This window comes from Panthera uncia (assembly GCF_023721935.1).
Source record: "Panthera uncia isolate 11264 chromosome B3 unlocalized genomic scaffold, Puncia_PCG_1.0 HiC_scaffold_1, whole genome shotgun sequence".
Taxonomy (NCBI): domain Eukaryota; kingdom Metazoa; phylum Chordata; class Mammalia; order Carnivora; family Felidae; genus Panthera; species Panthera uncia.
Window position 1 is genome coordinate 24,530,942 of NW_026057582.1, and position 27,445 is coordinate 24,558,386.

Consider the following 27,445-nt stretch of genomic DNA (forward strand, 5'->3'; position numbering starts at 1 on the left):
TTACATATGAATACTATTTGGGTCTCTTTTAAAATCACATTGGAGGGGGCGCCTGGGTGGCTCAGTCAGTTGAGTGTCCACCTTCAGCTCAGGTCATGATCTCATGGTTTGTGAGTTCAAGCCCTGCATTGAGCTCTGTGCTGACATCTTGGAGCCTGGAGCCTGCTTTGGATTCTGTGTTTCCCTCTCTCTCTGCCCCTCCCCTGCTTGTGCTCTGTCTCTCTTTCAAAAATACATAAACATTAAAAAATTAAAAAATAAGTAATAATAAAATAAAATCACATTGGACATAGAAGCCGTGGATCCGCAATATGATCCTAGGTGAATATATAAGTTTATCCTTTGCCAGATCCCAAATCTTCATTGGCTTTGTTTTTAAGGATTACTTGCCTGTTCTGCAGAGCAATGTTAATCACCACGTTATTTTGAGATTTTTACTACCTTGGGGTGATGTAGTTAATAGAAGAAGCTTTATACTTATGGCTTGGGGAGTAATTTGAAAACAAAACAACTTGTTGTCAGCTAGACTTAGGACCCTTAGGACCTTATGTTCCCTTGCAGAGGCTTTAGTGCAGAATCAGTAACGATTCTGCTAGGTGGACTTCCCAACCCTCTTTCTGTTTGCTCAGCCTACAGTACTGGAGCCACAACTCATCTTTTTCTTGCGGGTATCTACTGAGGAGAATTAGACATAAGTGTCTTAATTTCTGGCTTAGATGAGTAAGTGTCCAGATGGCCAAGTAATGGGTGCAAATGACCCAAATCTATTTCTGTTGGTTCAGGGTGATATCTTGAGTTTGGTTTAAGAGTAAAAACATATGTTTAGAATTTAAACTCTAGTCCCATGAAGTGAAGAATCGGACTGCAGGCTGTAGAAGTTACACTACTTTTCTTGGTTGTGATAGTGAGTGCTGAGGAATGTGTATCACTTGGGGTGTTGCTGTGTTCCCTTTCCCACCTTATCCATTGAGGCCCATTTAGTCTTTGACCTTTGTAACATGGTGGCATCTGAAAGGCTGGCCATTTCCCCTTCCTGACATGCGACATGCATTCTCTAAAGTCATCTTGCTTTCTTTGTATTTTTTCCTTGATTTACATGGCAGAATGGGACAGGAGACTCTAATGATTTCTGGCGGATTGAGGTTATAAACAGAAAATTTGGAAACCGGATCAAAGTGCTGAGAAGTCGAATTCGACTCATCCATCTTGTCACAGGTTGTGTCCTGGGCTCCTCGGGAAAGGTCCTGCCCAAATGGTGAGTCTTTGGGGTATTGATGTCCCAGTTGAGGCTCATGCTTCTCCTTTCACAGTACAAGCAGTATACCAGAAACTTCTGTTTCTCCATTGTCAATGTTTACCTCATGTTTTTTTATTTATTTATTTATTTATTTATTTATTTATTTATTTATTTATTTTTTCAACGTTTATTTATTTTTGGGACAGAGAGAGACAGAGCATGAACAGGGGAGGGACAGAGAGAGAGAGAGACACAGAATCGGAAACAGGCTCCAGGCTCTGAGCCATCAGCCCAGAGCCTGATGCGGGGCTTGAACTCACGGACCGTGAGATCGTGACCTGGCTGAAGTCGGACGCTTAACCGACTGCGCCACCCAGGCGCCCCCATGTTTTTGTATTTAAAAAAAAATAATAATTTTTTTTTAATGCTTATTTATTTTTGAGAGAGAGCATGGGGGTGGGGGTGGGGCAGGGAAGGGCAGAGAGAGAGGGAGACAGAATCTGAAGCAGGCTCCTGGCTCTGAGCTGTCAGCACAGAGCCAGATGCAGGGCTCACACTCACGAGCCATGAGGTCATGACCTGAACTGAAGTTGGACGCTTAACCAACTGAGCCACCCAGGCGCCCTTCATGTTTTTGTATGGTAAATAGAGGGAGAAAAGGCATCGGGTGTGTTATAGAGCAGAGAACTCCAGAGTCCCTTGGGTATTTTATGTGTACTGAGAGTTCAATGTTTGTTCATCTGGTTTGGACCTTCTAACTGCTCTGGACCTTCCTAAAGTGGGAATGCTCAATGCTAGATGACTTCTGTGATAGTCGTGGAATACAAGAGTGAGGTTGATAAAAGCATAGCCCCTGGATTGAAAAGAACAGAGTCCTGTGTATTTAAGAGATTCAACAGTGCTACTCTGGTGAGTTTCACATCTTCTGAGAGACATCTGTGACTGCTTTTCACAGGGGCTGGGAGCAGTTGGAGGTTACTTGCACCCCATACCTAAAGGAAACCCTCAACTCTATCTGGAATGTGGAGGACCATATCAACCCCAAACGTGAGTGAACTTACTTCCTGGAAACATTTATAAGTAACTCTTATCTTAGAAAAATAAACCTTTATAGACTGTGCCATCACTTTGTATCATTATTGCCATTTCTTGCCTTTTTTAAACTGAATCTCTTCACACGAGTTTTTGTATGAAGGTAGTTCCTTTCCCTTCCCATCCATGTGAACTTCCCGTCTTCCTTAAACTCTCCCTAAAGTGACCAGTGACTTCACTCAGGACCACAGCTAATTTCCTCTTTTCATTTTCCTTGCCTCTCTCTGGATTTGATGCTTCACCTTGACTGCCTGCAGTGCAGGCCCACCTCTCTCATCTCCTTCTGGGCTGTTCTGTCCCCTGTACCAGGGGTGCTTTCCACTCTCAAGGCTTAGAGCAGGCTGGTGCTTTCCCTTTATGCCCCTATGTAGAGCTCCTCCCCTCCCCACAGCCAGCCAACACTTGTACAGAAAGCGATGGCCACAGCCCTTGATCTGAGCCCCATATCTGTACTCCCAGGCTCCTGTTTGACATTTCTACATCAGTGTCATCTTCAACTCAGTGAATCTTTGGATTCATCATCTGTCCTCCCCAACCACCCCTTTCAAGCTTTTGCTTGATTTCCTTTCTCCATGCTTCCCATTTTCCATTCTTCTTACTACCTAATTTAACCAACCAGCTAATTAATTAACCAATTAAACAACTCTTCAGTGAGTATGATGGGAAGACTGGGGGCCCCAGGAAGACACTGGTGGATGATGTGGACTTGGCCCCTGTCCTCACAGACCTGCCTGGCAGGGAGAGCAGCATTTGAGGCTGTACCATAATGAAGGGTGGTGGTGCCGAGAGCTGTAGCCACACCAGGGACAGACCGGGGACAGGCCTCATCATCTGTTGCCTTTGTGTTTCTCCAAATGCCTCATGAGTGCTTCACACAAGCTGAAGGCGGATGATCAAGAATTGGGTCAAGCTTTCTTCTGTCTCCTCAACACTCCTACCTACTGGTTAGCCAGAGCATCAGGAAGGCTGCACTCAGACTCTGGCCACAGTGTGGATGCCGTGGACAGCTGGGAGAATGTGCAACCAAGGTTTTCTTCTCTGTCATTTCTTTGCCTAGTGCCAAACATCAGCCTGGACGTGCTGCAGCCCAGTTTTCCTGAGGTCTTGCTGGAGTCCCACATGGTGATGATCCGGGTACTGTGGCCCCTCTCATTCGATGGCTTCTCTACGAGCTCTTACCATCCACAAATTTGCATCACAGATCAGGAGCCATGTATAGATCCACTGCCCCCTCATGGAGGACTTTGAAAGGGTCTTCACTTACAGTTTACTTGGTTTTCAAAGGCATTTCCCTTATCACAGAATGATGATAGTGGTGATGATGATAATGATGATGACAGACACCAGTGCACATGTATGTAGCTCTTATGTGCCAGTCACCACTCTAAGCACTGCACGTGAACTACTTATTCAGTGGTTATTACAGTCCTATGGAGATTATTGTCCCCAGTTTATAGATGAGGGAATTGGGGCACGGAGAGGTTAAAGCTGCCCAGGGTCACACAGCTAAATGTAAGAGGTGGATCCGGGCTTCACAGCGAGGCTGGCAGAGTCAGTGCTGGTTACTGCTACACTCTTCCATTTCTAAGTGATTCTCAAATCTGTTCAAATGGCAGAGCTCCTGAAAGCCAGAGTGCTCTTGCTTGAAGAGCATGAGATGCTGATAGTTCATTCCATCACCTGAGGTTAGAATGAATTAGGATGAATAGCTAACCTGAGCATGTTGTTTCGCTGCAGCATAAAATCCCTACCATGAGCCCCCTCAAGTTCCTAGACATGGGAACTATTTAGGGGGCCTGATTGAGTCTTTTGCAGGTTTTATAAGATTCTTTGTTTGTACTCTCCATCATTGGTATCTGACAGCAGTCGTAGCTCAAAGGCGTAAGAACAATTGAGAGAAGAGAGCTTTAAGTTGAGAAAGTTCTACCCATTATCTTAACTTCTCCCGGTGTGTTAGAGAAACCTTGCTGCAGTGTGGATGTATAGAAGAGACCCCTTTCCTTTGGCTTATGGAAACCAGTGTTCTGCAGGAATGGTGTTTAAGAGTCACTGTATCCCAAGTCAGGTTTGTGATTATCACTCCACCCACAGGGCAGCAGAGAGGTGTAGTGATTGTTATTTTTCCCCTGCTGAGCCGTTGTCAAGTGGACTTCCCTGGAAGTGATTTTATAGGCGGTACTCAGTAAATATAGTTGACTTCTTCCACCAGATTAAATTAAAAAATTCAGATTTTGTCATTTTTGCACATTGCGAGGTGATGACTTCACATCAAGTGATCTCTGGGTCACTTCTTCTCTGACTCTCTGCTTGTAGCTGTCACTGTGGCCTGATGACATAGCTCCTTTGAATATGTGCCTGTCAGTCAAAATATCATTCTAGGTCTGGGTAGAATTTTTTTATTTTTAAAGTTTTGTTAACTTATTTTGAGAAAGAGAGCACATGTGTGTGTGCATGCGCACAAACGGGGGAGGGGCAGAGAGCGAGGGAGACAGAGAATCCCAAGCAGGCTCTGCACTGTCAGCGCAGAACCTGACATGGGACTTGATATCATGAATCGTGAGATCATGACCTGAGCCGGAATCAAGAGTCAGTCTCCCAGCCAACTGAGCCACCCAGGTGTCCTCGTCTGGGTAGAATTTTAAGACTAAGTCTGAATAGTCTCGTTTCTTCTTTCATTATCTAAGAGGTAGAGCCAAAGAATAAAAGGGCATAAAGGAGCTTTCTTACTCAACCAATGTAGCATCAAGATGGGGAAAGAGATCAAAATAGTCCAGATGATGGAAACTGCATGGGAGAGGGCTTTTCTGCCAGCTGAGAGGAGGGCCTGAGTCCTGTGCAGAGAAGGCTGCCTCGTCTGGTGAGGTCAGCTGGAACGAGCCCACTCAAGGTGTTAAGCATAGAGAACGGTGTACAAATGTATATGCCTCTAATGGTTACAGACTTTTCCTTCCTTCCATTTCTTGGTTTAGTAAAGGAACTGGATTTCTGACATTAAGGTAGTAAATAGGATGCCCCTGGTTTGTTATAGCTCTGGCTGGAGTCCTTGAGCCTGGGACTGAACTGCACTGGTTTGAAGGAATTCATTTCCCTCCACAGCTCCTTTGGGGTCCAGATTCATTCTTCATTCTGAGGCCCTTCAATGGAGAAACCCTGACCTAACTCACAGCATCTTACAACTGTTCTCAGGAAGTGCCTTCTCAATTTGTTCTGATAATGAGGCTGACACCAGACCTGTGCTTAGTATCCAGGGTCCTGATCCTTTCCTTCTTGCCTTTGAAAAGCCCTGATTTTGCCGTGTAGAGGCAGGTTGTTGGACAGTCTTAGCTACTGGATTAAAGGGGCTGAATCTTGTTCCTTCAGGCTAAAGTATGTATTCTCAATGGGTAATATCACCCAGAGGGTAAAATGTGTTCTTGGAGGGCAGAAAACCCTTAACTTTTTCATGTATGAAGCATAGGTAGTCATCCAGTATATAGACATATTTACAGTATTGCTGTGGTATTAAAATGTCATTGGAGGCATTTAGGGAAAAAATGTCTGAAAAGTTCCAGGAGGGGCAATCATGAAAAAAAAAAGTTGAGAAATACTAGGTTAAAGTAACTTTTTCCAAGTCTGGGAATTCATCAGATTTCTGGTTCTGTGTTTGAAATTGGGTTCCTGAGGGAACACGTAAGTCAGCTTGATTTTGTATCCCCACTAGCTCTCTTCACACCTTCTCCTTGGTCTGAAAGATGGGTGTATGTTTTGTGCTCACAGGAAACAAGTCTTTCATTCTCTTTTCTCTCAAGCATAGTGGGTCTGAATGGACTGTCTTTGGTGGAAATGGAGGCTTGTGTGTTGGGAGAAGTAAGGCAGTTGTAAGCAGGTGAACAGTGACTGAGAATGAGCACCTGACTTCCCTGCAGGGAGGGGGATGGTAGGGGGAGGTTTCTTCTGGATACTTGGCCATATGTCAGAGATGCCCATTGCTCACACTTCTGTCAGCTCTCTAGATCTCTGCCTTGACTAGCTTCTTTTTGCCATTTTCCTGCAGGGGAACAATGGTCTCAAACCCAAGGACAATGAGTTCACGTCCAAACCCTGGCACTGGCCTATCAACTATCAGGTAGGGCTCAAGGCTAGAGTTTATCCCAGGAAATGGAGCCAAAAAGGAGATCACTGAGACTTGGTTGGGTGGGGTGAGCTAGGGTAACTAGGCAAGGCCTTACCTGGCATGAGGTGGCTGGCCGACAGGGCTCTGTTTTTTGTCCTGATTCTGACCCACCTTCCCCGAGAGCTCATGTAGAATTGGCACTTTCTGAGCCTCCTGCCCGGGCTCCCTATCTGTGAAAGGTAACTGGTCTTCCCCCCACCGGAGCACGTGTGGCCTGGATGCACTGGGCCCTGGATCAGCAGGGTGTCCTCTGCCCCACAGGGCCTGCGCTTCTCAGGGATCAATGACACAGACTTCCGTGTGTATCTGCTTGGCAACCCGGTGAGTGCCCAGCCCTCTCCCTGTGTAGACCTTCAGCCTGGGGGCTGCGGCTTTCCTCTCACCTGCCCATTCTCCTTTCCATGCAGGTGGTTTGGTGGCTGAATCTGTTGAGCATTGCCCTCTACCTCCTCTTGGGGAGCATCATTGCTGTAGCTGTGCAGAGAGGGGCACACCTGCCTGTGGAGGTTGAAGGTTGGGTCCCTTGGGCTCTCCCTCCCCTGACCTAGCAGCTGGCTGGGGCCTACACTTCTGCTGGGCCATTCTGCCTTCAGCCCCCACTCTCTCCCTTCTTTAAAGCTCAGTCACCAAATGCCTATCCTCCCAACAGCCCTGTAGAGTAGAACATTCTTACCCCCATTTTATGGATTAGGAAGCAAAGGCACAAAGAGAAGAGACTTGTCCCAGAACATACACTTGTAAGTGTAGAGCTGAGATTCAAACCCAAGCAGTCTGACTTCAGAGCCTTCACTTTTTTTCTTTGAGAGAGAGAGAGAGAGTGCAAGCACGAGCACGAGAGCAGAGGAGAGGAGCAGAGGAAGAGAGAGAATCTTAAGCAGGCTCCCATGCTCAGCATGGAGCCCAACACACGGGGGCTTGATCCCACAACCCTGGGATCATGACCTGAGCTGAAATCAAGAGTTCGATGCTCAACTGACTGAGCCACCCAGGTGTCCCCAGAGACTTCGCTTTTAACCTTTACACTCTGTAGAGAGCTACCCACCTCTTCTCCTCTGCCTCCTCCCTGTTCCATGGCCCATGTTCTAGTGGGGTAGGGAGGAGCCCCTAGGGCACGGACTGCAGCCCCTGAGACGTTCCCACAGGCTCTTTTTACCCTGTGCCGCTCCCTCTGTGAACAGCCACAGTCCTAGGCCCCCTCTGTCCCCCTCCATCCTCATCTCCAACTTCACCTCTCTCCTGTCGGCCGCTGCAAAGATCTGTGTGGCAGCAAAGGTGTGGGAGACGGAGGTGGGATGGGGGCAGCTACCTGTGGGATGTGAGCATCTTGGTTTCTTTAGAGGCTAGGCTGCCTCCTGTTGGCATTTGGTGCACCTGCATGGGTGCCAGCCTCCCTGAGTGGGTAATGTGCAAGGCTCTCGAGGGCCAGCTGCTCCTCTCTCCCAGCTGCCTAGGCTTGCTCAGCATTCTCCAGATGAGGAAAGGCAGCCCGGTCCAGACACACGGCAGGGAAGGGGCAGAGCTGGACAAGGACCCCGGGTCTCTGCCCTCTCCCTGGCTGCTAACCTGGGCTGTGCTGCTTGGGGCCCAGGGTTGTCCCAGGTCCTGCTGCGAGGAGGCGGTCAGCTCCTGCTTGGCTGGATTCTCCATTACTTCCCATTCTTCCTGATGGGCCGGATTCTCTACTTCCACCACTACTTCCCAGCCATGCTCTTCTCCAGCATGTTGACAGGTCAGCACTGCCTACCTGGACCTGGGGGAGAGGGGCAGAGGAACAATGCTGAGGGGGGTCTCCCTGCTTCCTGACCTGGAGTGGCTCCTTCGTGCTGCATCCCCAGAAGTCATCCTCTGACAGACTGGCGCTAGGTCTCTTCTTTCCCTTAGGCATTCTGTGGGACACTCTCCTGCGGCTCTGGGCCTGGAGCCTGGCCTCCTCTTCCCTGGCCAGGGGCCTGTATGTGGTGGGAAACCTGAGCCTGCTCCTGGGAACTGCCTACAGGTGAGTATTCCCCACTCCTTGCATAGCTGTCCCCCACTCTCCACCCACAAGTCTGATGCCTCTGCCCTGGATGCATTTTAGAATCCCCTGGGATTCTAAAGCACTCTGCTTTTAAACTCTGCTTTTAAAGCACTCCGGTAACTGGGCCCCACCCCCAGAGGCTCTGATTCCGTTTTTCAAAGCTCCCCAGGTGACCCTAATGTGCAGCCAGATAGGAGAAACAGGGGCTAACTCTGCATTCTTTCCTTTTGCCAGTGGGTTCCAGGTTTTATATGACCATGGCTCCCTACCAGACAGCTCTGGAGGAGGCAGGTTGAGGGAGAGGGTGGGAAGAGTGGTGTGGGCTGTGGCTCAGAATAACTGGAAGGAGGGTGTTTGGCAAGCCTCCCCTCCTCTCCCCACCTTCATGCCAGTCTCACAGATCCCCTGTTGAGAGTCACTGGCCTTTAGTGCTGCCAGGGAGGCAGCATTAAAGCATGAACTGCAAATGGTGGGTCTGTGACCTGAGAGCACATGCACATTACAACATATACTCTGAGCCAAACAGCCATGACCAGACCCCTGGGCTGGTCTCTCCCTGGGGCCTCTTGGGAGGAGCCCTTTCCTTCATTGTCATTAAGTCAGCATCTGCTAAGCTCTCAGACTACAGTGTGCCCAAACGGCGAACCCAGACAGACTGTGGTGACAAGAACAAGCAGATCTTGTAGGTGGAGAAGACCTAATGAACTCTAGCGGGGGGGGGGGCGGGGCGGGGGGGAGGGGGGGGGGGGGGGGGGGGGGGGGGGGGGGGGGATGGCTGAATTTCAAGGGTCTGTAGGGCTGCTTGCCGATGCCAAGGCACTGGATGCCACCTGCCCCCCTCTGGATTCTCTCTCACAGCTTCTACCTCTTCCACCCTCTGGCTTACGGGATGGTTGGTCCCCTAGCCCAGGATCCCCGAAGTCCCATGGCAGGACTAAGGTGGCTTGAATCATGGGACTTTTGAGGCTACTGCAAGGACTTCAGCCTGAGTCCAGGAACTTTCTGGGCATAGCCAGCTGTGCAGCCAGCCCTTGGACCCTCCCAGCTGTGGGCGAAGCTGCCCGAGGAGCCTGAGGAATTCTGCTGCCTTCCAGGACCGAGCTCTGGGGGCACACCCGGAACTTAACTCAACACAAGGGAGAGCCATGGCTCTGTCTGCAGAGGTCCCACCACTGGGAATGGCCCAGCAATAGAGGACACCACCTCTCTGGTCTGTTTCCCCAAGTGTGCAACATAAGGAGGGATGTGTGTGGGGGTGTGAGGGTACATGTGCCCATATACCTGTGGAATATAGACTGTGACTGTGGACAGCTGAGTGTCATAAACTCAAGAAATAGTCCAGGGCTACAGTAGTATTTTCTGGTATTTTCCTTCACACTGGATTTGGTTTGAAAGTAAGACCATCATAAATCCTCTGACCTCCAAGAAGGCTGAGCTCACCGACCCCACTCTGGGATATCACCAAGGGCAGAGCAGACGGGACTGTCCACGCTGCGCCGCTCTCCTCCCAACAAACAGAGCGGAGCACCTCTGGGCTGGAGGGCCGGCCTCCCAGCTGCTTCCCGGGCGGCAGCTGCTGGGAAGTCTCCAGAGCAAGGCCGCTCGCTGAGAGCTCACCAGCCCTGGCTTCCTCACTCTCAGAGTATTACGTGATGTCTTGTGGGAGGAATGGCACCCTATCCTGGGCTGCTGTGTGTTCTCAGGGCCTGCTCGCCAGAGGTGTTTCTTGCTACCGTCCTTTTCCCTCTGCATCCAGCCTGGCTGCGACAGTGGGGCAGACACACTCTCCTGATGGCTGGGAGAGCCTTTGGGGCCCCTTTCTTAGCAGCCGAGGGTGATGGGCAGCAGGGCAGGGATCTGTGGTGCCGGGCTGGGGTCCCAGTAGGCTGTGTGGCCCGTCCGGATTGATGTCCCTGTCACTCATGAGGTGTTCCTTTTACTTCTCTAGTCTTCCCCTGCTGACACCCCATTTCCGTTTCATTCCCCCTTCTCTGTGTCACTGTTTCACTAATCTCTTTCCCCAAGGACCCAGAGCACCTAGAAATGCAGCAAAGCTTCTACTCTCTGCCACTTTAAAGCCCAAGGAAGAAGCTCAGAGCTAGCTGTTCCTTTCACTTCTTCCCCAAATAGAAGAGATTAAGGAAACCCTTGGGTGAGAACCGAACCAGCCCAAGGCCAGCTCCTCAGCCTGCCTCCCTCCCGCAAGTACATGACAGAGTATTTTGTCTCGGAGGGCTGTGATGCTTCCAGGTTTAATGATGAGGCTCTGCCACACTTCATCTTCCCTCCTCTGTAGCCCCCACCAATTCTGACAGGGTCAGAGCTCTTTAGAGCATCTCTGGGAGGCGGTTGCCACGGAGACTGGAAATTGGTCCCAGGGACAGACTGTGCTACCTACTGGGCGGTGGGGAGGGAAGCTTCTGGCCATCCTTAGCCGTTCGGACCAGCCATCATTAATGTTAATAGAGGAAATGCAGCAATGTCAAAAGCAAGGCAGGTTTGTTAATTAGATCTGGGGTGTGATGACCTCCCTCTCCCAGGGCTGCAGCCCTTTTGACTTCCCCTGTCAGGAAGTGCTGCCTGTGTGCTGAGTCTGGGCTGTGTGCTTAATTGCATTTCTGGAAGGAAAGAACAGGGATGGAGAACCTCTGCTTACACTTTCCACCGCACCGCTGTCTCTCCTCCCCAAAGGCAGAGAGTTGGTTTCTTCTGAGCTGGGTGGGGACAGCCATTTGGGTGGGCTCTCCTGCCCACCCAGGACGAGTGCAGGAATCTGTGCTTGCCTCTCAGCTGAGAGCACTGGCCTGATGACAACTGGGAGGTGGCCGTCGTTCCCTTGCACCTTCTTCTTTCCTAATAGGAACTTGTTGGAAGGGAGGAACCCTGAAGGAGCCAGAGGGGCAGCCACTCTGGGGGAGGGTGGGGAAGGAGAAAGCTCAGCCAGCTTCCTCCCCGTGGCTCCCTCCTCATTTGGCCACACTGGGAACGAAGGGTTCCTCCGTCTCTTCTACTGTGTTCCAAGGATGAGAGAATTGCTTGCTCACTCCCCCCGCTTCCTCTTAGCCCAAATGAACAGACCTTTCTCTGGGGACGAGGCTGTGCGGGTGGACGCAGCTGCAAGTGTTCAGGTTCTGTTGTTGGCAGATGCTGGGGAGAGGGGCTGTCAGGGTGGTGCCCTGAGTATGAGCTCCAGTGCCCAGGAATCGGCGGAAATGTGATCTGCCCCACAAACTTGCTGGTGGAGGAAGATGTTTGTGAGCACAACCTCCAGCCAGCTTCTTGAGCCACAATTTTATATTAAAAAAAGGTTTCCACAGATAATCAGAGGCCATTTACTTTTGTAATAAATAGCCCTTATTTTGAAAGCCATGGTGTTCTTCTTGTACTTAATTGAACCTGACTTTCCCTCGGGGTCCCAGAAAGAGAGGAATGTTTTGGGGGCAAGAACCGTTCCACCGTGTCCCGGTGTCTGAGGCCATTCTAATTTCAGCAGAGGCCCTGGCTGGGCAGGTGAGCCCCGTCACCCCGAGGGGCATTGGGGCCCTCCCACGTACAAGGTGACTTGAGTAATGAGGGCTGTTCTTTTATTTAAACTTATCCCAAAATAAGTAGGAAGCTGGACTGTTTCTCTGGTAACCTGCCACACAGTAGGGCAAGGAGAGTGGAGAGTAAGAGTGTCCATGTCTGAGACAGCCACACAGCCCAGCACTGTAGCAGCTGCCATTGTGCTCGCCAGAGGCCCCATCTCGCAGGGGTCTTCTGTCATCAGGAGCGATGGCGAGCGTCCCAAGGAGGTGAGCGCTGGTGTGTGTGGGGCAGTGGGTGGAAGAGGAGAGGAGTGGCACTGCCCTGTGAGGTGCAGGCGGCCTGACTCCCCCTCCCCCTTGAGACAAGAGGGGCTAGAGGAGGCAGGGAAGGGGACGTGCTTCAGGGGCGGGAAGACGCCGAGTCCAGGCAAGTTAGGAAGGGACCAAACACACTTGACCGGCACAGCTTAGTTTACTAAGCACCGACACATCAGTGACACTTCATCCTCATAAAGGCACAGTGAAGCCAGTGCTGCTTTTGTCTCCATTCTACCCATGAGAGATTAAATTGTTTGCCTCAACTCTTGTGATTAGTCAATATCAGGGCCAGGACTGGACACCAAGTTGGGCTTTTTCTGTTTCTCCGGCTTGGTTCTGGGATAGAAGCACCTTCCCAGAACAACAGACAACCCTGGGTCCCCGGGGAGAAGGCCTGGACTCAGCTCAGAGGTGTCCACGTTTAGCACATTCCTTTGTGCATTCTGCTTAACGCATCCACAGTGCACCCGGGGCCCAGTGTTTCCTGGTGCACCCAGACCAGTGGTTTTCTGGGAGGGGAAAAAAGGCCTGGTGTATAGCACTTGCCAATTTCCATGGTGTACATATTCTCACCATGGCCCATTTCAGGCTAGCAACCTGACGTCACTAGATGAGAATCTGGAAAGATCAGTGCACACCATTGGCTCTCAGAGGCGATCTAAGAGTCAGCTCCAGTATACCAGTACCAGTACACCAGTCAGTAACCACTGACCCAAACCCAGTGACCTTGGTTTGGTCTGAACTACAGATAGAGCTCTTGGTCATGGTCCATTAAAGTGAAGGGGGCAGAGGAGCACAGAGGTCCAGAGAACAGGCTGGAGTCAGACTTGAGGGCAACTCCTGGCCCCACCACTTACAGCCATGTGATCTTGGGCTAGTTACCGAACCCCTGGGCTTCTGTTTCCTCAACGGTATAACCAGATTGAAACAAATGGTACCTTCTTGGCAGAGACAGCGTGAAGACAAGGAGTAAATGACGCAAAGAGCCTTGCACAGAGTTGGGACAGGAGTGCTCCATGAATGCCAGCTCTGTCACTGTCTACTGTTGACAGTCCACTCAGTGACAGCACTGGCTCTAGGACAGCACTCAGCTCTCCTCTGTTAGCACCTCCTGCCTGAGTCATGCAGATGCCAGGCAAGGAGGGGAGATCCTGGGAACTTCTGATACGGACTCAGACCTTCTGTCTCCTGGAACCTCCTCTCCCCTCTCTCCCGCTGGCCCTGCAGAGGCCCAGCTGGTTTCTCCAGCCTTTTCTCCCAGGGAAGCAGGGATTACAGTGCACTTAGCAACCCTTCTCCTGGCTCTAGAATTCTAGGCAGAGTGAGTGCTGACTCTACCACTTACCAGCTAAAACCATTAACTGCCATGAACTAACTTATTAGACCCAGACACTTTCTCCCAAAGGAGAAAGGAAGCAAGAAGTTCTCAAGTAGAGACTGTTGCCAGGAAATGCAGACTGGGTAGAGTGGGAAACCTTAGATAAGCCAGGTGGCCTGCACAGAGCAAAGAACATCTGGGGACTGAAAGGTGAAGCTCACCAGAGACATAATATGGCCTTCTCCCCCCTGACCTGCTGACCTGGCTGCAGGATCATGGGATACTGAATGAGAAATCTAGTCCCCGATCTCAGACTCTTTAGGACACAAGCTAGGCCTTCTAGCCTGGCTCTCCTGCTCAGCCCAGAGACCCCAGAGATGTGTGGGGAGGTGGGGAAGAGAGGAATGGGACGCACCCCCACAAACTCCTGGGCACGGAGCCTCAGGCTATTCGTTACCACTGGCCCTGAGCACTGTCTTGTGTCTATGGAATGAAAGGAGGTGGGCCAAAAGGCCCGTAGAGACCTCACTACTCACCCCCCTTACCATATGCTGAGGACACTGAAAGAGAAGTAGGCAGGCAGGCTGGGATGGAGCTGGGCTCTGAGACTGGAAATGATGAAAGATAAACGAGGGTTTTGCCCTGCAAAGCCCGGGCCACTCACACTGGGGTGGGACCGGGGGAACTTTGGTGCTTGAAAGAGAGAGGCTCAGGCCTGGCAAGTGGTCCGCTTCACACCCTGAATGGCAAGCAAGAGATCGCACTACCTGAACTTCAAGTTAGAGGATGAAGTAGTACTTCAGTTTAAGTTTTTTGAAAGTCTATTGAAAGTCGTGGAATAGCATGTTGGCACTTAACTCCCTCAATGTCCAGGTATTGCAGTGGTCACTCCTGCTGCACCCCAGACCTGGCCCTGGCCAGCAGAGCTGGGGTTAGAACTGGAGCTCACAGATTGCTAAAGATGATGTCTCAAGAACACCCAGCCCTGCCTGGAAATGGCTGCAGTCTCAGCCCTGTCCCTAAGGCTGAGAGCCCTGGTGGCCCCCAAAGTGCAGGGATGGGGAGTGAGGATGCCTCAGACCCAGAGCTAGGGCAGAGAGCCTCTCCAGCCTGGGCCTGGTCACACAGGCAGGTGCTGGGCTTCCCCTGGTCTGATATCTGGGCGGAAGGAAGGAGAACCTGTGCCAAGGGGGACAAAGTCTAATGCCTCCGGGTAGGGCTTGAGGGAAGCTTGTGGAGAGGTGGCACATGCAGAGCCTCCTAAGGTGATCGAGTTCCACTGGGTGCCCTAACCAGCAAGTGGTGAAATCATCACCAGTTTCCAGATGAAAACCTGAGGCCCAGAGAGGCTCGACGTTTTCTGTTAAGCTCTGAAGCCCAGGCATTTCCCAGGCCACCAGGTCGTCCCTGGCCACAGCCGGTTGCCCAGAGATGAGCGCCTTGACGGACGGAGGAGGGCGGGGGCCGCGGTTGCTTTAAAGCGCCCCAGCCGGGCGGCGCGGGGCGGGGCGCTCTCAAAGCCTCGGGGCGCGCAGGGCGCAGCGGCCGGAGCGGGGTCCCCGGAAGCGCCAGCCCGGCGGGCACGGCGGGGCGCCTCCACCTAGGGCGGGGAAGGAGCGGCGGCTACACCCCGCCCGGCTGAGGCGCGGGGGGCCGTAGGGGGTGCGGAGTGGCCCGCGTCGCCGCGGAGATGGCGCGGCACGTGCGGTGACGGTGCCCGCGCCCCGAGGGTCCCAGCCTCGCGCCCCGCGTCCCCGGGCCAGCATGGAGCGCCCGGAGCCCGAGCTGATCCGGCAGAGCTGGCGGGCGGTGAGCCGCAGCCCGCTGGAGCATGGCACCGTGCTGTTCGCCAGGTGAGGGTTCCCCGAGCGCCCCGGGGGTGCGGGTGGCGGGGTGCCTCGCCAGAAACGGGCTCCCGGCGGCTGCACCGGCGCCGGAGGAGGGAAGATTGGCTCTCTGCCTCGGCGGCGCCGGGGCGCTTCCAGAAGTGCGCCAAAGGAGCGAGCGCGGCGACGGCTGGCGCAGCCCCTCCTGCGCTTCCCTGGGCGGTGGGCGCAGCCGTGCGGAGGGGGGGGGGGCGCTCCCCGGGGGCGGGCGGCTGTCCTCCCCTGAGGATCTCCTTACACTCTGGCCAGCGGGCTCTGCTCCCCGCGCTGCGCCCTCTCCCTGGCTCTGTTCCTGAGTGTTCCTTCCTTGGGTGGTGCCTGAGGGGTGCCCCGAGGGCCCGTGAGGGGAGGGTGTGCCTGGCTCCCAGAGGGCAGGCACTGGCCAGGCCCTAGGAGTGCACACTTCAGGCCGCCAACAGAAGGATAAACCTTTCAGAGGAAAGGACCAGGCTGGGAGGAGAGAACAGCCAGGGAGGGGACGATACACGCCCACATCTCACCCCTGGGGAGAGGGGGAAGGGGTTGCCCAGACCCAAGGGCACGGAGGCCAATCTTCAACCTTACCTCGAGAGTCTCTAGGTAACCCCTCTGTCATCACCAGAGCCAATGCTCTGTCACCATGGTTTTTCAGGAGCCTTGGCTCCCAAAGCCAGCCGGGAACTTCTGAGGAGGCTTTTGCAAACCACCACCTCCCCCCGCCACCTCCCACACCAACAAAAAGGGAAAAGGGGAGCCCTCTGTGGCTCTGCTGCTTCTAAGCTGTGTGACCATAGGCAAGTTACTTAGAGTCTCTGTGCTGTAAGCCTGGGATAACAGTTATACCTACTGCTTAGGATCGTGAGGGATACAGAAGTTAACTACGTGTAAAGTATTCAATGGCCAGTAGGTGTAAGGAATTCTCAGTAGTATGGCTATCATCACTGGCCCAAGCCCCCCCAGACATGATGAGACTCAGACATTCTGACCCAAGAGTGGAAGAGAGAGAGACAGAGACAGAGAAAAGACAGAGAGAGACAGAGACAGAGAGAAGGGCTTTCCTATTTGAGGACCCCTCCCTGTCCCAGCCCTCTGAACTGTTTATGGAGGGGCTTCTCAATGCTGGGTCCTGTGAGAGGCCTAGAGACTCACTGAGGATGCCCCTCAGAGCTGGTGGAGGAGGAGGGAAAGGAGCACTGACAAAGATGGCAAAGGGGTCAGTACCCGGTTGGTGGGTGCGTTCTAGGTTTCGGCTGAATCCCTGCACCCCTCCCCCGCCCGCCACCACTGCTGGGCAGCTAGGGCTCGCGGAGCCAGGGGGGGGCCTGTAGGGACTAACACCTGGGCCTCCCCCCACAGGCTGTTTGACCTGGAGCCTGACCTGCTGCCCCTCTTCCAGTACAACTGCCGCCAGTTCTCCAGCCCAGAGGACTGCCTGTCCTCCCCTGAGTTCCTGGACCACATCAGGAAGGTGAGACAAGGCAGAGCGGCCTCTGAGATCCAGCAGAACGCCTTCCTGGGAGAGAATGAGAGACTTGGGATAGGGAAAGTTCCTCCTGCCCTGGCCTGGTCTCATTCCCCTCCTGCTGCTCCCCCATGCCAGGGGCATCTGCTCCTTGCCTTCTGTGCTGAGCCGGGCAGAGTCTGGGGCACCCTGTGCTCAGCCAGCTGGTCCCAGCCCCACCCTTGCCCTCAGCCTTGTCCCTGGCTCCTGAGGGTGGTGTCGGCACTGATCCACTAGGACCATCTGCCTATGACAACCAAGCTGGGGTTCCCCTTAGAGGCTTGTGACTGTCACAGTGCCTCAGTTTCTCTTTGTCCAGGGTGGACAGCACCATCCAGCTGCCAAGTTTAGGGCTTTGAGACCCTTAGAGGGGAGGAGCTGCCTTCACAGTATAACATTAGTAGTTTGGCCACTGTTGAGTACTTCCTGCATGCAAACTCAGATTGCCTTGCACTCCCTTCCTTCCTCCCTCCCTCCCTCCCTCCCTCCCTTCCTTCCTTTCTTCCTTCCTCCTTCCTTCCTCCTTCCCTTCCTTCCTTCCTTCCTCCTTCCCTCCCTCCCCTCCTTCCTTCTTTCCTCCCTTCCCTCCTTCCTCCCTCCCTTCCTTCCTCCCTCCCTCCCTCTCTTCCTTCTTTCTTTCTTCCTCCTTTGATTTCTTCCTTTTCTTTCTTTTTAAAACATTTTATTATTTATTTTTAAGTAATCAATACACCCAACATGGGGCTCAAACTTACAACCCCAAGATCAAGAGTCGCACGTTCTACCATCTGAGCCAGCCAGGTGCCCTGATTGCCTTACATTTCTGATCCTGGAAAACTGAGGGTCCTGGTGACCTCTCTTACTTCTGTTTGGAACCCCCATCTAGACTGTGGTTGTGAACAGGTGGCGCTGCTCTGACCTCTCGGGTTCACTGCTCCTCTGCCTTGGCAGGTGATGTTCGTGATTGACACTGCGGTGACCAATGTAGAGGACCTGTCCTCGCTGGAGGAGTACCTTGCTGGTCTGGGCAAGAAGCACCGTGCCGTGGGTGTGAAGTTCAGCTCCTTCTCGGTGGGTAATGGGGCTCCCCCTCTCTCTGGAGCTCCTGACCTGAGGCCACCACTCTCCCTGTCCTCCCTGCCCACCTGTTCTCTTTCCCCATTCCATACCCTGAGATGACTAGGGCTGGGGGCCTGCATCTGTGTCTCCCCCGCCATGTGACCCCCGGCACTGCCTTGACCTCTCTGAGCCCCCAATTCTTCTTCCGTGGTGTGGCTTCTCTTAGAACCGTGGAAACTTAAGGAGCCTTTGGGATTCGCCAGTCTGCCCGGTTTCCTATCACTGTGTATAAAACCATCCCAAGCAAACGATTTCTGGGTTCGGTGGGGCCGTGCTTTTGCTCCGCATGGTGGGGCTGGAGCCACTCATGTACTGCCCTCAGCCGAGAGCACGGCTGGGGCTGGTGCATCCAAGTTGGCCTGTCATCCTTTGGGGCCTCTTTCCCTGTGGTGTCTCATTATCCTGTGGTGTCTCGTTATCGGTGGCCTAGCTGAGCTTCCTCGCAGAGCGGCAGCTGAGTTCCAAGAGGGCAGAACCCCGATGTGCCAGGACACTTCCTGCCTCCGCTTGCAGCCCCCTTGGTAACGCCCATTGGCCAAAGCCAGGCACGCGATGAGCTCAGGCTCCAGGTGGAGGGACCCCACTCAGGGGGCGTGAATCCTTGAAGTGCGGTTCACTGGGGGCCACGGATGTGACAGCCTACCCCATAGTCCCGTCACCTTGCCAGATGGCCAGCACACCGAGGAAGGGACCACGCTCACCTTGGCCTCTCTAACTAGAGCACTGGTGCGGTGCCTGGTCTTTAGTGGATATTCTGTAAACATTTGTGGAATAAGTAAGCGATATTTTGTTATGGTTAATAACAAACAAGAGCCATTATTATTCTTGAAGGCTCACTGTGTACAGATGCTGTGCTAAGGGCTCTTTATAGATGGTCTCATTTAATCATGCCAGCAATCTGGTAAGTAGGAACTTTTACTTTCCCTGTTTTACTGTTGAAGCAACTGAGGCTCAGGTTGTAAAACTTGCTTGAAGCCACACAGCTCATAAATGGTGGAATCAGGAAGTGAATTCAGGTCTGTCTGGTTGCAGAGTCTGGGATCTTAATACCATGAGTGCTGCCGTGCAGAGGAGGAAACTGAGTCCTGGGGGCAGTGACTTTGCTTGGTCTGAGCTGGGGGTCCCAGGCAACCATGGGATGGTTGCAAGGCTGAGTGGAATGAAATGCTTGGTTCACTATAAGGCCTCACATTTAAGGGAAAAGGGGACCCTATGTGGCACCCAAGGATTGGGGCAGAATCTTGCTCGGGAAGCATGGACCCTGTGCAGGAGAAAAGAAAGGTCCAGGCCTCAGTTTTCTCACCTGTGGAATGGAACGATGCCTTCCTGCCTTCAGGAATGACAAGGTGCCGCTTGCCTCTGCAGACGGTGGGTGAGTCCCTGCTCTACATGCTGGAGAAGTGCCTGGGCCCTGCGTTCACACCAGCCATGCGGGCCGCCTGGAGCCAGCTCTACGGGGCCGTGGTACAGGCCATGAGTCGAGGCTGGGATGGCGAGTAAGAGGCAGCCCCTGGCCAGCAGCCCCCACCTGGAGGCCCCCATCTGTCTGTGTCTGTCTGTTGCTCTGTGCCTGTCGTAGCCCAGCTCCCCTTAGGCCTCCTTGCACCTAGGCCCTTGTCCCCTTGACCACCCTGGAGAGGTGATGGAGCAGGGCTGGGTCTCAGTCCTCCTCATCTCCGACTGTAGACAGGGGTGGCTTTTCCTTCAAGAAGGGACTTCTGGATTTCCTTGTGTCCCCAGTAGCTTTTCCCTGCCTGCCTTTTTCCCCCTCTAGCATCCCCTCCTCTGCTAAGAGAGGAGCAATGTTTGGGTCACAGAGGTGGCACGGGGCTGGGAAGGTGGAGATCTTTGAGAGCATGGGCTCTGGTCAGCCATCCTTCTCAAGTGAGCTGGGCCAAGCAGGGAGTGGGTGGCTGAGCTTCGGGCACCTTCCCATTTTGCCTCCTTTCCATTCTTCTCTCTCCCAGGGGTGTCTGCCTTTCATAAGTAAACAAGAGGGACCATTTTAGTCTTCATGGTGAAATCACAGGTGGTAGGGGCAGGCGATCAAGAGAACTGCTGGGGAAGGGAGAGCTGACCTGGGTCTGTGATAGGCTCAGCGGGGTCCCAGGGGCCTGCTTAGATGTCACGTGACAGAGTAGTTTTTCTGTTGCTGTTTCCAGTTCCCTCCTTCAGTGCTGCTGCTGGGAGCTCCTTTAGTACCACTCTGTAGAAGCCAGCTAGCCAGCCAGGGCGGGGCGGGGCGGGGCTGGGGAAGGTCACGGAAGGAGGGGGATTTCACTCCAAAGAGGCCTGAGTTCTGGTGGCTGTTCCTCACCACCCCGCCCCAGCAGGGCTGGGGCTCACCTGCCCCACGCTGCCTCTCTGATGCTGCCCACATCCACTGCCGGGCACAGCTCCCCACGTTTAATACCTGGTGTGTGTCTGTACTTAGGCTGCGATAGAAGAGAAAGCAGCAGGGGGGGCCCTCTGCCCTTGCCCAAGCTGTCTGCACTTTTACCTCTTGCTCTGTGCTGTGGTTGTATAAACTCATGAGGAATAAACCTGTTCTGTGTGCCTCTCTGACCTGCTGGGACTGGTCTTTTCTTGGGTGTCAGCTTGTGCCAGATGAAGCTGTAAGGTGGGGGATCTAGGGCAGGGTGGGAGGATGGGGTCAGGAGGGCCAAGGCCAGAGAGTGGATATAAAAGAAAGGAGAGGCTTGGGGAAGGCAAGAAGCCAATGGCAGAGATGGACCTAGGGGTCTGTGATGGAAACTGGCTGGCAGGCACCAAATTCGGTTCCTCTTCCTCTTAGGTACACAGCCAGACTACATTTCCCAGCCTCCTTTGCAAACAGGTGGGGCATGTGACCTAGTTCTGACCAACGGAATGTGTGGACCTGTGCGCCACTTCTAGACCTGGTCCTCCCAAACTCCTGCAAGTTCCTCTGTGCTCTGTCATCCCTCTGCCAGCCCGATGGAGATCTTACAGTGACCTTGAGGGCCATGTGTTGACTGTGGCAGAGCCACAAGACGGAAGGAGCCCGGGCCCCCGAATTGCTGCTTGGAGGAGAGCACCCACTAATCGGAAGTGCCTGGTAGGGCCAAGGAACTTCTCCATCCTGTGGAGCAAGGGCCCATTTTAAATTTTCCAGGAAAGAGACACAAACATCTATTGTGTTTGTGCCATTATATATTTGGGGTTGTTTTGTTACAACATGCACCCACACTAATCCAGAGTCTGAAGCAGTTCACTGGTCAGGGGTCTGAGAGCCCACCTCGTAGGGGACAAAGTGAGGCCAGGGATAGGAATGGACCAGGCACCAGGACAGCAGCAAAGGGCACCAAAGACTCATAGAGTCTCTGAGGAAAACTTCTAGAGCCTCCCTGATTGAGCAGGTGCCAATCCCAGGGTGGGCTTTTTTTAAGGAGATTGAATGGGTTTGCCTGCAGTGCACCTTGGAGTTGAAGAGCCAGTGTGAGAATGTGTGAGTGTGTGCGAATGTGTGTGTGGTCAGGAAGAGCGAGCAGATGAGGGTAGATACCCAGCCAGGAACGTGCAGCAGCATTAAGAGTGGGCATGATGGGGCACTTGGGTGGCTCAGTTGGCCAGGTGACTGACTCTTGGTTTTGGCTCAAGTCGTGATCTCATGGTGTATCTCACCCAGCGTCGGGCTCTGCACTGACAGCACGGAGCCTGCTTGGGATTCTCTCTCTCCCTTTCTCTCTCTCTGCCCCTCCCCTGCTCTCTGTCTCTCTCTCTTAAAAAAGATAAATAAACATTTTTAATTTGTTTTAAACGTTTATTCATTTTTTGATAGGGACAGAGCGTGAGTGGGGGAGGGGCAGAGAGAGAGAGGGAGACACAGAATCTGAAGCAGGCTCCAGGCTCTGAGCTGTCAGCACAGAACCCGACATGGGGCTCAAACTCACAAACCGCGAGATCATGACCTGAGCTGAAGTCGGACGCTTAACCGACTGAGCCACCCAGGTGCCCCTAAATAAACATTTTTAAAAAACAAAGAGTGGGCATCATGTGAACAGCCTTGTGGGGCCCTGGGGCTGGGCTGTGAAGGGTTGGAGGGGCTCCGCTTGGGCCCACTGCCCTTGCCCTGAGGCTTCGGTTTTCTCCGCCAAGACCAAAGTTGCTGGTACCCGCAGGGCCTCTCTAGCTCCCGGCTGGGGCCTCATTTTGGATAAGCTCTGGTGACCCGGCCTGCCAGGCTGTGTGATTGCAGACATGGTCTGGAGCATGCTGAGGATGCTTTTCTCCCTATGGCACCAAAAGCATTTTTTCTCGAGCCCCAAAGGCTCCAGTGAAAGAAGGCCTCCTTCACGAGACCTAACAGCTGAGACTCAGGCAGCCAGGCTCCTGAATGTTTGTCTGGGGTGACCTGCCTCTGGAAAGGCCGAACACCCTCCTTTGACCTGGGTCTTGAGCCATTGTAAGCATGGGCGCGTTCACCTCTCTTGAAGGCTGCCTTTCTACTTGTGTGTGCACACACGCATGCAAGTGTGTGTGTGTACATGTGAGTGTGTGTGCATTTGAGCGTGCGTGCATGTGGGGTGGGGGTGGTTCCTTCTTCCTCGGTGCCAGTCTCGGCCCTGAACCCTCTCTCTCCTGTGTTCTTCCGCATTCTCCCAGCCACCTCCCATCTTCTACAAGGAGCCAGCCCTCCCTCGGCCCCTTCCCACTCCAGCTACTGCCCTGCGTCTCTACTTCCTTTGATAGCAAAACTCTACAGAAGTGTCTTTCCTCGCTGTTTTCATTTCCTCACGCCTATGAGAGAATGGGAGCCTCCTTCACCCAGGCTCTCGTCCCCGCCCCTGATCTGCTACCACCAAGGTCACCCAGGACCTCTGTCCCGCCCAGTTCAGAGGTTGAGTCCCACTCCTAACCTTGCTCTTCGGCTCAGTAGCCCTTTGAAGAGTTGATCACTCCTTCATTTTAAATTTTTTATTATGGGGGCGCCTGGGTGGCTCAGTCAGTTAAGCGTCTGACTTCAGCTCAGGTCATGATCTCGCGGTTCGTGAGTTCGAGCCCCGCGTCCAGCTCTGTGCTGACAGCTCGGAGCCTGAAGCTGCTTCAGATTCTGTGTCTCCCTCTCTCTCTGCCCCTCCCCTGCTCACACTCTGTCTCTCTCTCTCAAAAATAAACACCAAAAAAAAAATTTTTTTTTTAATTTTTTATTATGGAAAAATATAACATGCACAAAAACCTGAGCCTAGTGAATCTCTGTGTACCTCAGCCAGCATCCGTGTGAGCAGCTCAAGATCTCCCCCACCTCTTTTATTCTCCTGGAAAGTTTTTTTTAAATAATAATAATAATAATAATAATAAAAAAAACTTCAGAGAGGGAGAGCGAGAGAGCGCACAAGTTGGGGAGAGGAGCTGATGGAGAGAGAATCTTAAGCAGGCTCCACACTCAGCGGGGGAACCCGAGGCGGCTCAATCCCATGACCTGGGGATCGTGACCAAAGCCAAAATCCAGGGTCAGTGGCTCAACTGACTACGCCACCCAGGCGCCCTCTGCTGGAAAGTTTTAAAGCAAATCTAAGACTTCATGCCATTGTAAAGTCTTCCATAGGGACATCTAGCTGATTCCCTTTCCGCTTTCATCCTCGCCATCAGCATACCTATAGAGATGAGCAGTGTCTCCTCAACATTGCCTAATGCCCGGTCTGCGTTCAGATTTCCCTGATGTCTTTCTGCAGGTGGTTTATTCAGTCAAGGGCCACACATTGCATCTGGTTGTGTCTCTTAAACTTTCCCTCCCCTCTCCCTTCCCCCCACGCCTTTGATGTGTGGGAGAAACCAGTTCACTTGTCCAGTGGCATTTCCAGCATTCTGACTTGGCTGATGCCTCCTCAGGGCGTCTTTGAACTCACTCCCCTCTGCCCTGTATTCACTGTCAAGTGTGGTTAGTGCTGGGGCTCCCTGCTTACTTTCTGAATCCCTTCCTTTCCTTGGATTCCGGATGCCAGGGTTTCCTAGTTTTCCTCCTTTCTCATTCTTCATTCTCCCTGTGGACCCCCTCTCATCTCCCTCGGACCTCCCCTTAGCTCCTGCCCAGGTTTCAGCCAGTCCCATGCTTTAAACACCTAGATGCTGATGACTCTGGGTTGCATCTCCAGCCTAATGACCCCCACTCCAGACCCCGGTATCCAGACCCTTGCCCAATGTCCCTACTAGGCATTTCAAACGTAACGCAACCAAAGTAGAGCCTGGTATTTTCCCTGCACCTTCCAGCATCCTCTGCCTTGGTAAACCAGTTTACCCAGCTGTTCAGGCAGAAGAACTGGGAGCCGTCCTCACTTCCTTGCTTTCTCTCAGACACCACATCTAATCCATCCGTGGATCCTCACACCTGTTCCGAACTTCTCCGTCTCTCTCCTCGCTCCCTGCCTCATTCTTGTTGGAGCTACCATGCCACATCTCCTGGATGCTTCCAACAGAACCCCAACAGGTTTTCACCTCCACCTTGTTCTCACCCAGAGGCTGCAGTGATTGCTTCAGAACCTTAGGTGATCACATCTCCCTCCCCATCCCCACCCCCAGCTTGGAAACTTCCAGTAGCCTCCACATCATGGGGATAAAGCCCAGGGTCCTGCTGCCCTCTCAGATATGGCCTCACTCTGCTGTGTGCCCTGACCCCCCACCCCCACCCCCGCTGCCCCAGGGCCCTGTATTTGTTCCCGGGCCAGATCGGCCCAGCACCCCCTTCATGCAGCCCCCACATGCCTCATCCCCAGAAAAGCTTGTTCCAGATCCTTCCCATCTACAGTCACTCCCCTCCTTCTCCAGCTTTGTGTTTTCCTCAAAGCCCTTGCCCCTACCTGACACCCACCATATACATTGGTTTATAGCACTTATAATCTATTGCAAACAAAACGGGAAGACTTTGGGCTCTGTGTTTAGAGGAGAGAGAAGAGGTGATTCTTCAGACCCTTGGTGAAGGGGACAGGGTAGCCGGAAGGGACCCTTGAGGCCCCATGTGTGTCTCTCCAGCCCAAACAACAATTACAAAGTAAGATGATTATAATGGAAGTTGTGTGGGCACTGGGTATTAATGGCTTATAAGACAGAAGGCAAACGTTGGGCCTGTTGATTACCTACCTGTTGCCTGATATTTGAGCTCCCCGGAGGCAGTGTGAGGGGAGGAGTGGCCTCTCAGCCTGTGGTTTTGTACTTATGTACAGGTTGGGGGCCCCCTACTTCCTCCCCAAGGCTAGAGACAGTGTGAGGTGCTGAGACCAGTTTCCCTTGCTCCAGGGGTGATAGGCTGTGATTATTTTCCCCACCCACAAGAGCCTTGCCCACTCAACCCTCCTCGACACTAGAGTCCCCTGGTGAGCTTTTGTAAAATAGGGGTGCCTGGGCCCCATTCCAGATTTGTTTAGGGATGGGACCTGGACACTGGGATTGTTTAAAATCTCCCAGGAGACTCTCATTTGCAGCCAAGATAGAGAACCCCAGCATTTGAGGCTGGAGATATGCTGGGCAGCTATGGGTTGTCAAGGCCCAGGGGCCATGCGATGTTTAGGAAACAGCTCTATTGAGAAAACTGTGCACTGCCTTCCCATAAGCCAGGCTCCTCCATCCCCGCCACACCACCGCCCCCAGGGCTTGCCCCAGAGTGGACTTAGAAACCTGGCTCTGGACAGCTTGGAGTGTTCTCGGGACAGAACTGAGCTACCCCCAGCACGACGGGATTAGGTGGTGGGGAGCCAGCCCTGGAGGTGCCTGAAACCACCCCAAGGTTTGGCCTCCGGGCACAGCCTCTTGGAGCCCAGTGCTCTTCTGCTTCCTCCCCAGCCCCACAGAGTGTAGCTGACAGTCAGGTGCTCCAGTGCCCTGTTGGGCAGAGTCCTGTCAGACTGGGATCCTGGGCCTCCCTGGCACCTGGCTTCCCTCTTGGCCTGTGCCCCAGTCCCACTCCAGCCCAGCTATATGGACCTCCTGGGCCTCCAGTGCTCCTGGCCTGCTGAGAGAAGACTGACCAGTTCCATTGTGGGGGACTTGACATGCTTGGGGCTAGGACCCGCCGTCTGTAGCTTGCCTATCTGTGTCTTTGTCTCTCCCTGAGCAAAGTCCCCTGAAAGGTCTGCTGAAGCAAGGGATGGCCCAGGGCCTGTGATCTGGGGGACCCTGGAGGCTGCTGGCCCCTGGGAGGAGACCCTGAGGGGCAGCTGTTGTGGCAGGGCTTTGAGGATCCTAGGAAAAGGCCCCTGGTCCTCCATCAGCCATCAGCCCACCCCTGTCTCCAGGCCTCAGGGCACAGCCCCTGCCACCCAGCCACGATGGCCTTCATGTTTCTCTCTCCTCTGAAGCAGCCCTTGCGGCTCTCATCTGACTTGACTTGGAAAAGAATTGCTTTGGGGTGAGAGGGGTCAAGGGAGTGGGCCCTGGCCCTATGCCCAGGCTCATGCCAGTGGGGCACTTCAAACCCATGCCTGTCAATGGACTACGAAAGCTTGAGGAGAGGGTCTAGTGATGGGGGCTGGGGAGCAGCCTGAGATTGTCCTGTGTATTCACAGGGAGCAGTGAGGGAGGAAGCTTCCCCCTGCAGCCCCACTCGGTCTGCTGAATCTGCTCTACTCACTAATAGGGCAGAGTATTGTCCCCTACCCCTATTTTCTGGTGGTGTGACCAGCCTAGGGTCACGGCTGGAGGAAGGCCAGAACTTTGGTCTCCCGGGCCAGGACACACTCCCCAGAGCAGGGACGTTTTCCCCAACTTACTGCGGGTCCAACATAGCAAGCATAACTAGCCTTTGCTACAGGGTGTTTCTAATCCCGTTCGGGCCTGACCTGGCAGCCGCACATACCTCCCCGAGGCCAGCCTCTCCTCCACTTCCCCCTGCCCTTGTGCTGCGGGCTGAGACCAGCACGGGCCTGAGCCTTGTCTGCCACTTTTTCTGGTGGCCTCCTCCTGAAATCTTCATCTTTACAAGCCCAGCAGCAAGTCCGGCCAGCGACCCACTGAGGGGCCCAGCACTCACCCTGGGGCTTCTGCTGCCCAGGAGAAGCCTATTCCAACAGCTGCATGGTAGCTCGAGGACCAGGAAGTTCTCTGCTACTGCCCGGGGGGCTCTGAGAGCACTCACAGCAGAATGAGTGAGGCAGAGCCACTTCCTGTCTCTCCAGCAGACCGGGAGGCACTTGCCAGGCCTTCCCTGTGAGGACAGGGGCCTGGGAAGGCTTCAGGGGCTAAAGCCATGAAGGTACGGTGCTCCAGCCTGGCAGCCATAGGGAGGTTCATCCCTTAGCATCTCCAGCTCTTTCAGGACGGGGGACACCCTGCTGGGCCGGTCCAATGCAGAGGTACAGGCCAGCAGAGG

The 27,445-nt window shown here is 53.5% G+C and overlaps 2 protein-coding genes across 2 annotated transcripts in view; both read left to right on the plus strand.

Annotated features, from left to right (window-relative positions):
• POMT2 (protein O-mannosyltransferase 2) overlaps window positions 1-11,868 on the plus strand; it is a 43,702-nt gene extending 31,834 nt beyond the window's left edge. The window contains exons 13-21 of the mRNA XM_049612405.1: window positions 1,104-1,255; window positions 2,193-2,284; window positions 3,387-3,463; window positions 6,363-6,434; window positions 6,744-6,803; window positions 6,890-6,995; window positions 8,071-8,211; window positions 8,364-8,478; window positions 9,358-11,868. Of these exons, the coding sequence (XP_049468362.1) occupies window positions 1,104-1,255; window positions 2,193-2,284; window positions 3,387-3,463; window positions 6,363-6,434; window positions 6,744-6,803; window positions 6,890-6,995; window positions 8,071-8,211; window positions 8,364-8,478; window positions 9,358-9,463 (921 nt within the window). The 3' untranslated portion in view covers window positions 9,464-11,868. The remainder of the gene's footprint in view (window positions 1-1,103; window positions 1,256-2,192; window positions 2,285-3,386; window positions 3,464-6,362; window positions 6,435-6,743; window positions 6,804-6,889; window positions 6,996-8,070; window positions 8,212-8,363; window positions 8,479-9,357) is intronic.
• A 3,406-nt stretch (window positions 11,869-15,274) lies between these two features.
• On the plus strand, window positions 15,275-20,715 carry NGB (neuroglobin). Its single transcript, XM_049612428.1, has 4 exons — window positions 15,275-15,515; window positions 16,884-16,995; window positions 17,959-18,078; window positions 19,492-20,715. The coding sequence occupies exons 1-4, from the start codon at window positions 15,427-15,429 to the stop codon at window positions 19,624-19,626; spliced, it is 456 nt and encodes a 151-aa protein (XP_049468385.1). The 5' UTR covers window positions 15,275-15,426; the 3' UTR covers window positions 19,627-20,715.
• Window positions 20,716-27,445: the final 6,730 nt, after the last annotated feature.

What these genes read in the sequence shown, in the direction of transcription:
- NGB (XM_049612428.1), top strand. Translation starts at nt 15,427, where the DNA reads ATGGAGCGCCCGGAGCCCGAGCTGATCCGGCAGAGCTGGCGGGCGGTG. An exon ending in TCCTGGACCACATCAGGAAG is followed by an intron (nt 16,996 to 17,958) that starts GTGAGACAAGGC and finishes CTGCCTTGGCAG; the next exon opens with GTGATGTTCGTGATTGACAC. An exon ending in TGAAGTTCAGCTCCTTCTCG is followed by an intron (nt 18,079 to 19,491) that starts GTGGGTAATGGG and finishes TTGCCTCTGCAG; the next exon opens with ACGGTGGGTGAGTCCCTGCT.